This window comes from Populus euphratica, unplaced genomic scaffold (genome assembly GCF_000495115.2).
Source record: "Populus euphratica unplaced genomic scaffold, PopEup_1.0 scaffold258.1, whole genome shotgun sequence".
NCBI classification, from domain to species: Eukaryota; Viridiplantae; Streptophyta; class Magnoliopsida; order Malpighiales; family Salicaceae; genus Populus; species Populus euphratica.
The window spans coordinates 166,091-179,706 of record NW_011500138.1 but is presented as its reverse complement, the minus strand read 5'-3'; the positions used below and the strand labels follow the sequence as shown (position 1 = coordinate 179,706).

At 31.8% G+C, this 13,616-nt stretch overlaps 1 protein-coding gene across 1 annotated transcript; it reads left to right on the top strand.

Moving 5' to 3' along the window:
• The first annotated feature begins 6,591 nt into the window (after nucleotides 1–6,591).
• LOC105110554 (uridine kinase-like protein 1, chloroplastic) lies at nucleotides 6,592–13,130 on the top strand. The gene is made up of 14 exons (XM_011005632.1): nucleotides 6,592–6,942; nucleotides 7,035–7,126; nucleotides 7,243–7,312; nucleotides 7,422–7,540; nucleotides 8,127–8,223; nucleotides 8,719–8,798; nucleotides 9,844–10,038; nucleotides 10,761–10,844; nucleotides 10,930–10,990; nucleotides 11,337–11,397; nucleotides 11,613–11,706; nucleotides 11,807–11,879; nucleotides 12,509–12,591; nucleotides 12,702–13,130. The coding sequence occupies exons 1-14, from the start codon at nucleotides 6,753–6,755 to the stop codon at nucleotides 12,846–12,848; spliced, it is 1,446 nt and encodes a 481-aa protein (XP_011003934.1). The 5' UTR covers nucleotides 6,592–6,752; the 3' UTR covers nucleotides 12,849–13,130.
• Nucleotides 13,131–13,616: the final 486 nt, after the last annotated feature.

Here is a 13,616-nt window from a genome sequence, read left to right as displayed (position 1 = left end):
GAGTTTTTAGGGAATAAGAGTGATATTCCTAATACCGACCAACCTCTTAAACATCTCATTTAAAGGTAAATGAAGGGATGATAAAGTTTTCATGTTCTGTTTTCTTTTATTGATTCGAGTTTGATCACTGGTTTGAGAGAGCTGACTAGGATGTTGAGGCATAAAATAATCTTGATTAATACATTGAATGCATAGTCCTTTTCTTAATTATTTGTTGACATGACATCAAACCTCTCTTCTGAACTCCTTATCCTTTTTTATTTTAGTCCCTACTACACCATTTATGTTGTCGTTTCCATATCCATAAAATAAACAATAAATTTTTTGATCAAATAGCCAATGTACGAGGCTTCTAAAATGTCAATAATGATGGTGGTAAACTTATTTTCAAGAAAAAAGGATAAATTTATAGTGTCATTTCACATAGCCTTAGAACATATTTCTTGATTAAATCATTACTTCGCATCCCTTTTCTTTAAATGTTAGACCTATTTGAAATTACTGTTAAGTTCAATCCAAATTGTTTTAAGAAACATATTGGCCAAATATTCTCATTTCTCTATTTTAATGTCATTTAAATTCATATACTAGTTAAAAACATGTGAAATGATGGATCAAAAGTTGCTCTTCATGAATAACTTTAGTCATTCTATTATAATATACTTTAAGATAGGTCTCTAGATATTAAGCTTTTATATACTTAACAAACTCGAGGACTTTCAATCTTCTAAAATTGTTAACATCTAGCTTTTGGCATTTTTTTTTAGTTAAAAGTGGATCATATAAGTCTCTGTCCTAAATGAATTTATGCTCTTTTTATGGTTATGATGAATGCATCATTTTTCTCTTAAAATAATAACCACCAATGATAAATTATCTTATCAACTTGCCTCCTAAAACTTTAATACTAATTAATGGAATACTTTACGGCTCTTATATAGTACTCGTATAAAGCATTCTTAATATACCATCGAGGGAAAACATTCTTAATATACCATTAAGGGAAAGGTGGTTTGATGAGTTTAAATGGTGGAGGTGCTGTCAAATGAGAATTTACAAGGTGTTGATAAATATTCGTGATGGGAATTGGAAAGGGAGATGATTGATTAGTACTTAAAAGTGCATTTTAATTAAGGTTTATATCATCATTTTGCACTTGAAGTATCAATAACTCCTTAACTAGAGTATGCTTTATAATAACCTATCTAATAAATATAAGATACCTTTAATTTATGGTAAATGTTCATCTTAAATGCAGACCTATCACATAAATAAAAAGATTAATTGATGAGTTTAACTATTGAAATCGAGAAGACAAAGAGAGGGCTAAACTTAGAAAAGAGATGTTGGTTCAGTCCAAACTGGAACGCTATTCAGTAATTGGGTCATATTTAAAGCATAGATCTTGGATTTCAGTTTGGTTTATACGGCTTGAAAGCTAAGACATAGACCCAATATATTCATGATTATCTAAAACTCAATTTTATCATTTGAAAGTCCAAATCTTAACATCAAAAGAGAAGTCTGAATCTATCCTGCAACCCATACATTGTTTAATGTTCAGTCCATATCTCGAGTTCTAAAAGTCGAAATGACCTTAATTTTTTTTTGTTGAAAAGTTGAGACAATTTCCTAAAACTTTCATTGATACAGTCTATTCAAATTCTGATGTTAGTAATGATGTTTTGTTCAAATAAAAAGATACGGATTATCACCAAGTCAAGATGTAGCCACCCACTTAACAATTAGTCAATAAATCAATAGTTTTAAATTTTGGCCTATAAAAGAAGGTATTTGTCATGCATTTAGGCATCTTGGTTTTCAGATTAAGATCATGCTATTTCTCTTTCTCTTTATATTTTTGTAATATTTAAGTTTTGCTTTCATTAATATCTTGTTTATACTTATAAATTATAAGGTTTTTATATTTGGATTGAAGAGATGAAAGATTGTCTTGGGTCATAGTGATGGCATGCTTATTATAATCCAGTAACAAGAAAGATATAACATATGCAGTGGTTGGTGTGAGTTTTAACTATAAGTTGGTGGTGTTAGATGAAGGTTTTAAAGACGAGATATTATGTGTTTCCTTTTATTATAGATTCCTCCTTGGTGTTATGCTAGTGTTAGTTCTATATGTTTTCTATTTAAGATAGTGTGGGTGGTTTAATGGTGGGAAGTTGTGTGTTCTTGTCCGATAGATAAGAGAAATTGGTTGAAAACTAGAAACATTTCCAGTGTTCCTTTATAACAACTCATAATTTTTATAACATTTATGAAAAATAAATAGGTAGATTTTTTTATAGGATCTCTTTACAAAATATTTACCTCACTGAACTACAATACATTTATTGGTTGATTTGTCTTATGAACTTAATACATCTCGTGAATAACTCACAACAATTTGATTTATACTGGGGATTTCTTGTGCCTTAGATCTATCACAATAGTAATGTATCCTATAAAATTCATTATCTACGTTAGCTTTCAATTTTTAACTCAATAGGTATTTAAATCATATTAATGAAGAAAATCACTAACTAGTTTTGTATTTTATTTCATTATACTCAAATGTGCATTCATGTATAAGCTAGATCTTTTAATCTCAACCTTTTCAATATTTCATCTTTTTATATCCCTCATCTGAAGTATTTCATTCATCACAAAATAAATCATTTAATCATACTAGATAAATGCATCATCTACTTAAAAATAATATTATTTATAAGAATACTAACAAAAAGAGTTGTTCATTTAAAATTTCATTGTTATATTTTTTCATTTAAAATGCTTGACTTCAAAATATCATCCCAACAATTTTATAACAATTCAAATTAAACACATTAATATTATTATTTTATGATTGCCTTATATAATTACACAACTATTTAAGCTTCACCAAGGTTACTTGCTACTAAATTCCACATAGCTAATACATATCTAATGTCTAACTTTGGTAGTTCATTTACCATGAAATTAAAATTATCATAGCAAATTTTTTCCTTACATAACCAATATCTCAGCTGAACCTTTTTGTCTTGTTTACATTGAACAGAATAATTAGCAACCATTGACGATACATAGTTATCATCATTGCTAGTAGAATTTTATTCCATTATTATAATTGTCACCTCATCCATAACATGTTAACAATTATACAACTCCTCTTTTGACATAATTACATTACACAAAACAACTAACATGACATTTTATAGTTATACAATAAATTATTCTTATATTGTATCGATTATATTTTACATAAAAAAATTGAAATATAATATGCATACATCATTAATACCTTTGGCTCCACCGTATGTCACTAGTCAATGAACTTTCATTATTATAATTTCTAATTCAACTTTTGAACTATACCATTATCCTTTCTATCATGAAAGCCATTATTCATTTCTCTACTTGGATTTATCAGTTTATCCTCCATTAAATATATTCTTCTTAGCTAATACAAACCTTGTCTTTGTCCTACACGAGGATTAGGATTTCATTAATTCAATTTTATTTATCTAACATTTAATATTGTTAACATGATTACACGACCATAGTTTTATATTAATTGTTGAATCTTATACAATCTCTCATTAATAATCCAATGAGTTAATGATTCAAGTATTAATAGTTTCATATGAGACCAGTAATTATTTCACAATCTTAGTCTTGAAGTTAACACATATCATAACCAAAACCTTGTAATCAATTTTACAAAACATCATTTTATTTTTCAATAATATATTATGATCATAAATCAACTTTTTAACAAATCATATGGCACAATGGAACTGTCTTATCAAATCAATTTTCCTAAACGTCATGGCTTAGCCCATTCATGAGCATTAGTTCTATTATTAGGTTGCTAGTTCCAACATCACTTCTTTGAGCACTAGTTTCATTACTGGGTCACTAATTCTAATAGCCTATCATCAAGTCACTAGTTCTAATAGTCCATCACCAGACATTAACTTCTCCATATATTTATTTTTGTATTTGCATAATAACTTTATATACAATAAAATAATTTTATTGATCTAGAATTTGACACTTCATTCATAACATACAAATTTTACTTTGAGACAACAACTATCACTTTTCATCTTAGTTATACTATCATTAAACTGATAGTCAGTATAGTGATAACTCTAACTTCATTTAGGATAACTAGTCGATCAATTTTTTTTCCTTGATATACAAAATCTTATATATACATAAACATATTTAAATTAATTCTTATAGATTTTATAAAATAAAAGGATTAATGTGTAAGGCTCTTACATTAGGTTTGTATTTGTATTGTTGCTTCTTGTTATTGTCTTATCCCTGTAGCCTTTCCTAGATGTTTTAAACCGAAATCAAACATTACTACATTAACCAGTTTACTATTCATTTTCTTCTTCCTTAGAATCTTCACTTTCTTTCACTTTAAATTCCTAACTCTGTTATTTTCTCCTTTGTTTCTTTTGGAATTTTTAGTTAGAATCCCTTGTTCACTCTTCACTTTCATGTTTTTTCCTTGAATTTTTTCTCCTTATTCGGGCTCTCTTCCTCTTGTCTTTTTCTTTTGTTGTGAAGAGAGAAAGAACTGAGTTTTTCCCATTTTCCAATTGGCATTAGTAAGTCTACATTGTATTTTTTATTTTTATTTTATCCAACTACTTCCAATCTTAAGAAGACTTATTGAACTTCAAATCCAAGTTGGAACAACATGTCATGGGGCTTCTTATAAAATTGTATTTCAATCCAATAGTTAAACTAAGAGTTATCCTCAATACCATAAACCTGATTGGTAAGTGATTTTATGCAAAAAAAACAAATTTTGTTGTTTAATCCTTAAATAAATCATATCAATTATTCCTTTAAAATTTTTGGACCACTTTATCATTTTATAAAATACAATAATTTTATTTTTTATATTTCTTTACCAGGATTATTATAGTTTAATGATAATATTATCATTTTTTTAACCGATATTTGTACCATCACTCTTGATTTTTTTTTTGTATTATCTTTTCTTATAACTTACCATTTATTATCACACTAATTTTTTTGGATCATTTCATCATTTCTTTTATTTTTTTAATCCATTAAAATTTAATACTGGTTTTGTTGATGTTATGAATTTTAAGTTAAATTCAAAATTCTTATTTTTAACTTTAACAATACTTTTTTTATCTTAACAACACTTTTTTATTTATTTATAAAGGTCATCCCCTCCATTATACATCATGTTTATTATTATTATTTATCAATTCTTTTTTCTTCCCAGGATTTTGTTACCCGTTAAAGTTTTACTATTTGCTTTCCTTCATTTACACGGGGGGGTTTACATTTTTGTTGTTCTTTGTGAGAGAGCTTGTGATAGTTCCCTCAGTCTTGTTTTTCTGGCCTCCATAGCCGCCCTCAGTTCCCCCACGCTCTTGATTTTTAAAATGAAGAGGGAGCTGAAGTTTTGGAATTTGAATGCTGGAAATCTAGGATTTTGATTTTGATTGCTAGAATTTAGGTCGTGAGGAGCTGAAAATCTGGTTTTACTATTGGGATTGAGGAGCTGAAAAGATTTGGTTTTATTATTGGAACTTGAGGTTTAATTACTTGATCAGTTTATACTAAATTGAATCAATTGAAAACAATTAGACTTAAAATATGAATTAAATGGGCCAAATCAAATTAATTAAATTCCTTTGGACTTAATTGGCCTGGACTGAAAAGAATATGACTCAAACAAAGTTATATAGAAAGTTCAGCGGCCCTTGTAATATTTTCTTCTTTTCATTACAGTCCTTGGATTTTGAAATTTTAAATTTCATTCAATTAGGGTTTTCAGTCCTGATTTTCTTTCAATTCGGTTCCTTAATTGGTCTTTTTAATTTAGCCACTTTTAATGGAGTCCTCGATTTCTAAATTATTGAAATTTCAACTAAATTTGTTCTAAATCTCCTTTACTTTTCAATCGTATGCCTAATTAAATCAATTTAAATCTTTAGATTTATTCACTTGTTATAAATTCATTATCATAAATTTATAAAATCATGCAATTTTGATTAATTTATCTCTAGTTTTGATTTTCTTCTTAAATTAAGCCCTTAAATAATTTTTAACTTGGCTATTTGTTTCAAACTCATCATTGAACTTTTAAGTTTCTTTCAATTTTATCCAAATTAAATTAAATTAAGTTATTTTCTTAATTTTTTCTTCAACTCAAATCTTCATCATGATCCATAAATCATCAAATTTTATTTTTGCATGTGATACTCGATTACTAGTCAAATTTCAACTTCAAATATGTATTTTTTTTATTTTCTAGATTTTTGTGTTTTTTATGATTTGTTAAATATAAATATAAATAATAAAATGATTAAAATTAACTAAATTTATTGAAAAAAGTATTTTTTTAATTTTTTTAAAATATAAAAAAATAGAGGTAAAAAATAAGGTTATAACAACTTTTATACTAATTTTACTTGTGCTTTCACAAGAATTATATATTATTTCATGTGAACAGAATTTTTTTATGAACAAGACATTAAAAATTAAAAATTTCTTTCTCGCTTAAAAAAAAGGAATATGGAACCCAAAAAGTTCGGTCCTCCGACGCAACAGCGTATCCCTCTTCTCGCAACGCAACTTCACCTTTTTCTCTTTGGAATCAGTTACAGCACTTGCACACCAAACAAAGAGCACATTTCTTCTGTCCGAAACAGGCTCTATAGGCATTCGTGTAGAAAAGGAAAGAATATAAAACGATGCCGGAAGAGACCAATTCCATTGACTACGTAATGGTGAAGGCCTTAGGTCCTCACTTCTCCGGCCTCCGTCTCGACGGTCTTCTCTCTCCTCCTCCTTCCTTCACTGCTTCTCCCTCTCACTGCTCCGCCTCCGCCAGCTCTTCAGCCTTGTCCGACTCCAACGCTCCCAAACAACCTTTTGTCATTGGTAAATCTCGCTTACTCATATTTTTTTTTAATTATTTAGCCATTAATCGGATACTAATATTTTTCATTTTTGGATATTTTATTAATTTGTAGGAGTTTCTGGTGGTACGGCATCGGGCAAGACTACAGTATGTGATATGATCATTCAACAGCTTCATGATCATCGTGTTGTTCTTGTTAATCAGGTTCTTTTCTCTTTCTTTTTTTTAAATCATTTTGGATTTGATTTTGTTAAGTCTCAAATTCAATTGTTATTTTAATTTTATTTTTATTATTATGATGTTTTGTTTTTGAATGTTAGGATTCATTTTATCGTGGTTTGACGCCTGAAGAATCGAAGCGAGTGCATGAGTATAATTTTGATCATCCTGGTAAAATTGACTGATTTATTAAATTTTGTTAGCTCTTTGTTAAATGATTATTTTTGTGGTGGTTGGGACATAGGAGTGTTAGTAAAGTATGCCGTTGTTGTTGTTGTAGATGCTTTTGATACCGAGCAACTTTTAGACTGTATTCAAAAGCTGAGAGGTGGACATTCTTATCAAGTTCCTATCTATGATTTTAAGAATCATCGCCGAAGTTCGGAGAGCTTCAGGCAGGTACTTCCTTTACTGCATTTTCTGCAAAAGTGACTTTGTTTTTTCGTGATCAGTGTACACATTTTGGATATGGCATGGTAAATGGTGAAGTTTTAGGCTAATCATTTAGCGACTTTTATCCTAGTACCCAAGTTGGAATCTCTTCCTTTTAGAAAAGTTGGAGATTGCTGCCTTTGTATAGCTGCACTATTGGCTTTGATTGAAAGGAAATGTGGTATCACAATTATTTTCTTCCTGCTACAACTCTACGTAGGAAATTACCAACAAAGAGGGTGAATGATGCAGTAATAATATTGGGAGAGTTTTTACATTTTAACAATATCTAAAAGTCAACCCAGTGCAGTTGGTGCACTTTCTTTCCATACATTGAATTCAATGATGTTAAGACCCTATAAACAGTGGCAGAGCTCTAGTCTGTCATGGAAAGTAAGAAGCTGAAATTTAATACTTGAGCGTTTGAATTGTTCTTGCCACTATTTACTCCTTTTTCCTGATTATTTTTCAATCTCTTTGCCTTTATTCTTCTAGAGGGGGTCATTTGCACATGCGAATTCTTTCTAGTTCTTTTTGAAACATTATTTGTCAGGTAAATGCTTCTGATGTGATTATCCTAGAGGGGATTCTGGTTTTCCATGACCAGCGCGTCCGCAACCTGATGAACATGAAAATTTTTGTTGATACAGGTTTGAGTCCTTACCTAGTTGTCATGGAGATTGTGTGATGCGTGTTTGTGTATGATCAGAAAGTTCATGCCCTGCATAAGCACATTAAAGTGCTAACTGGTAAACTGATAGCCAATTACTAAATTGGAATATTTTTGCCTTTGGATGATTAAAAGTGCAGCACTCTTGAGAAGAATAAGTACTGTAATCATTAGAAATCTGCATTTTGGATCTACTTGTACATATAGCTTTTAGTTCAACTTAAAATGGAAACAAGTTTGGGATCAGAATGCCATATGTTTGTATTCTTTTAATCAATAAAGCTGCCTTTGATGACTTAATGTTGTAATCAAACCATGGAAGTCTAGTTAGACATGTTGCATGATATTCTGCTTAAGAGTTATTTGACTGTCAAATTAAGAAAGATGCAGTTAAAAATGTTTATCTGTTACTGCTATATTTTTTCTTGCTTTCGCTCTCTCTCCTTTATTAATATTGGTGTTGTATTGCTTCTAGATGCTGATGTCAGGCTTGCTCGTAGAATAAGGCGTGACACAGTTGAGAGGGGGAGGGACATAAACTCTGTTCTTGAACAGGTTAGCACTCTATGCTTATATATTTTCATCAATTAATGAAATATAAAAAAGGTCAGCCATGGTTTACGAGTGATATGTCACATAAATCATGTTTTATTCCTAATCTAATATTAAATTATGGCATTTCATTGCTACGTATATTTGCATAACTCAAATTGTTCCTGCAATTCATAGCATCAATTATTATTTTTTATTTTTTCTGTGTATGTGATTGCATGCATTAGTGGAGCCTATTTCCTGATTGTGCAACGACCTAATATAGAAGAAAGTGGCATGCACTCAAATGGATATAACGATTTGTTAAGTATCCATTTTCTTGAACTTGAACCTTTCCCTGTTTTTAAGGACATGTTTCAAACTTGCAACACAAGTTTTGATGTACTATGGCTAATGCCTGCTGCTGGTTTGAGTTCAACTAAAATGAACATGCAACAGGAGGACTCAGATTAAAGTCTCTAGATGCCAAAGTATAGGACTCATTTCATTATTCTTGGTTGCTACGCTATATTGCCTGTAAAGAATGAAATGACTGGAAAATATAGATATGCACATCTTATAAATTGGTGTAGGACTTTGAATTCTAAGATGTGTCTTATTCAAAATCTATTTCAGCAAATGGTATCATGGAAATTGTTCTATCCCATCAATTAGTAACTTAAATGCAAGCACTCAACTGTTGCTGCTGCATATATGTCTTTGGAAGAAACCCCCATGTTGAGCCCATATATCAACAAAAGTGGATCTGGACTTCCATATCAATTCATGTTTGTTTGTCTGTTGTTTGGAGTTAGAAAACTCTTCTGCTGTACCGCTAAAATTACATGGATCCTGAATTATAACTTCAAAAGCCAGGATTAGTGATCAGTTCATTCAAATTGAAGCAAGAATAAAGTCCATTCCAATATTGCTCTTGATTTTCAAGGTTCTCTCATGCTCTGAATTTTGCAGAACTTTGAGAGTGCAACTCTCAGAGATTTAATCTCTTTAAACTCCTTGTGACATTGCTATTGATGTCACACACTGAAGCAAATTGTTGACTTTGCAGTATGGTAAATTTGTGAAGCCTGCTTTTGATGATTTTGTGTTGCCTTCAAAGAAGTATGCTGATGTGATCATCCCACGGGGAGGTGACAATCATGTTGCCATTGATTTAATTGTGCAACATATCCACACAAAGCTAGGTCAACATGATCTGTGCAAAATATATCCAAATGTGCATGTCATTCAGTCAACTTTTCAGGTATGTCTTTTGTTATTATGTTCCATGTGTTGATGTAATTCATTTTGTGAAATTATTTTTTGTAGTATGTACAGTATATGCAAGAGAGAGTAAGACTTGCTGTGTGCACTGTATTAGTGGTAATATTTTGTGGTTTATATCTCCAAAACAAACTGATCATATTCAGTGAACTATAATAACCATTCAATTTTAACATAAAAATCAAGCCTATAGGTAAATGTAGAAAGAGGCACTGGATGATATTGGAGTTGGAGCATAATAGTTGGAATTACGCAAAAGTCCAGGTGAACTAGAATTTCATGTTAGAATGGCTTTTGGTTTTGGGTATTGGACATAAGCAGAGAGTATATGGAAAAGATATAAACAAAAATCACAGATTAAGTGTTTAATGAGCAACAGCTGAATACCCCTTTGGAAAGATGAGTGAGGCTTGAAGTTTGTCTTCTCCTTTCATTTGTATGTCTATCTAATCAAGTACCGAAAGAAAGAAGAAGAAACCAAAAAGATCTTGTCTTTTTGTCTGTCAGCGCCAATGTGGGAATGGTTCCATTTGCAGTATGATGTCATTGGATAGGAATATGATGTCAATGGATAGCACTACTGTGCTTAAAGATCTTCCTTAACCTCTGCTGTTACATATGCAATTTGGTTGAATTTGAATATTGTCCAGCTTTGATTCATCTTTTGTTTCAATTTGCTTATGTTGATGAGTCATGTGGCAGATAAGAGGTATGCATACACTGATTCGAGACAAGGAGATATCAAAGCATGATTTTGTATTTTATTCAGACCGACTTATCCGTCTGGTAAAGTTTTATCTGTCTCCAAAATTCCTCTTGTACCTTTGTTCTTATGATAGAGTGTAATGACTGTTTCTGCTGAGTTTTAAAGGTTGTGGAGCATGGTTTGGGCCATCTGCCATTCACCGAGAAGCAAGTAGTGACGCCAACAGGTCCGTTGGGCTAGAATAACTGAAGAAGCATCGGTCCATGCTCCATAATACGTTTCTTTCTCGTGTTCTTTTTTTCTTTTCTTGCAATTCATTTGTTACTGTCATTAATCTCTTTCCTTTCCAGTTTTCTGTCTTCATATATACTTATTTTGGTCTGTTGGTGTGTGAGTGATGTGCTTTAGTGGGGTTGCCAGATTTTCATGACATTACTGGAATAGTTTTTTAAGGCTGAAGGTGTTGAGAGTGTGTGTTTCCTGTGTTTGAATAGCCGGATGTGAAGATTATGTGAATTTACTGGCACAATTCTTCTCCTCAACATTGAAAATCTGCTTTTATTCCACTCCAGGATCTGTTTACACTGGGGTTGACTTTTGCAAGAAATTATGTGGGGTCTCTATTGTCCGAAGGTGAGGTTTAAATCAGTTATTGACTTTGGTAGTTCTAGTCATCTGGCTTTGTCATCTTGCTTCAGGAATGTGTTGACAGACAAGTTGTTATCTTACAGTGGGAAGCAGTAATTAGTCTAGATACACTCTTCAGCTTCCCTGCCCTGATGCTAGGGTCATGTTGTCCAATACAGGAATATTTCTGCTAACAAGTATTTCTTGTCTGTCATTTACAGTGGAGAAAGCATGGAAAATGCACTGCGAGCATGTTGCAAGGGAATAAAAATCGGAAAAATTCTCATCCACCGTGATGGAGACAATGGAAAACAGGTAAATATTCTGTTTACCCAATAAGAGATTCCACCTAGTACTTGAGGTTCACATTTTAGTTATCTTTTAACATTCAATTAGCTGTTTCCAACTTATGCAGCTTATATATGAGAAGCTCCCCAGGGATATTTCAGAACGGCATGTCCTGCTTCTAGATCCTGTTCTTGCTACAGGTAATACTTTTCTATTCACATGAACGTTGGAGTGGTGCCATTCCACTCCTGATTATGATCCCATAATTTTGCCATTCTCTGTTCTTTAGTAAAGTCTCAAGTATGTATGTTCTTTTAGCATTCTTACCCTTTTCTCACTTTAGTTGGTGCACTTGGTAGTTATCTTCTCACTGCAATTTCCTATTTCATGAGCTTTTTCTTGGCCCCTCATTATTCTGACTTCTCAAATGAATAACGTGGATCCTGTTGGAAATTATTCACTTCATTGGAATCTTATTTCCTGTCCACAGAAAGATTTTACTATAACAAGCTCCTTGTGTACTAACCTGTAGCCATACATTTGCTTACTGTTAGTATAGCTACTCCAAATTTGGCCATTTTCCTGCTGAACAATATTTGGAAGGATCCCATCCTACTGAAATGATTGAGAAATTCTCACATTCATTTAGGAACAATCTTTGTTTTTTGTTTTTTTAGTAGTAGCTCTATTAGGATCTTTGCTTGCATTCATATGTGGTATGTCAAAGTTTTGACAAATTATGATTAGATGAATTTGTTGTTTATCCTTGGAAATTATTCTTCGCTACCTTCTAGATGATTGATTACTATCTCCGACAACTTTCTTGAAGGTAACTCTGCAAACCAAGCGATACAACTTCTCTTACAGAAAGGAGTTCCAGAATCCCACATTATATTCCTAAACCTAATATCTGTAAGTTACTATCTTTGATAACTTTCTTGAAGGCATATCTATAGTGGTTGCAGTATCTTGTTCTAGCTTAGATTGCCAAAGTTTACTGATGTGTTCACTCTGGAATTTAGGCTCCTGAGGGTATCCATTGTGTTTGCAAAAGGTTCCCATCCTTGAAAATCGTCACTTCGGAGATTGATGTTGCATTGAATGAGGAGTTTCGTGTCATACCAGGCATGGGTGAGTTTGGCGACCGGTACTTTGGCACTGATGATTAGTAACAGAGTGATAAACAAGCAGAGGTATGAATATGAGGCACAATTGAATGTTCCTTTCGAGTCGGGACTAATATCAAGATGTATTACGAGACTGGCTAGTCTTGAATTTCTCACATTATGAGTTATACAAAGTAGTTATGTTACTGTGAATATTAATCACATGATTTGCGCTGATTGATGAGATCGCCTCCCCTAAATATTCTCAAAGGCTGGTCAATGCAGAGAGTTGGGTATCTTAAATACCTCTATTTAAACCTGTCTGGAACCAGACTCCTTTCTTTTATATTCTTAATGTGTCGAACACTACTCTGTGGTTCATCACAATAGTCAATATGTTCTGTTGTCAGCCTTTGATATTTGATAGCTGAGCAGTCACAATCACACTCGAGAGAAAAAAAAAAAAATGCTGTTTTCATGATAGCGTAGGAAATGCTACAATATAATTATTGATAGGTCAGGGTGTCGATAATTCAAACACCAAGATATCAAAAAACCCTAATCTAAAAAGAAATAATAATTAAAGAGCAATCCAAAGGCATTGAAGAAGATGAAGTGGAGAAAGTAAAAAAGGTAGGCAAATGAAAGATTGCAGCAACAGAACACATAACGAAGGGCCTAAAAGGAGGGAAAAAGCACTGTTAAAAGTGAGAGACAGATTAAACACTACTATAAAAAGTTCTAGCAAAGGTACTACCAACACTATAAAAAAGTCCTAGGAAAAGAAACAAGATCGAAACCGAATCTTTAGGAAAAAAAAAGGAAGGAAAA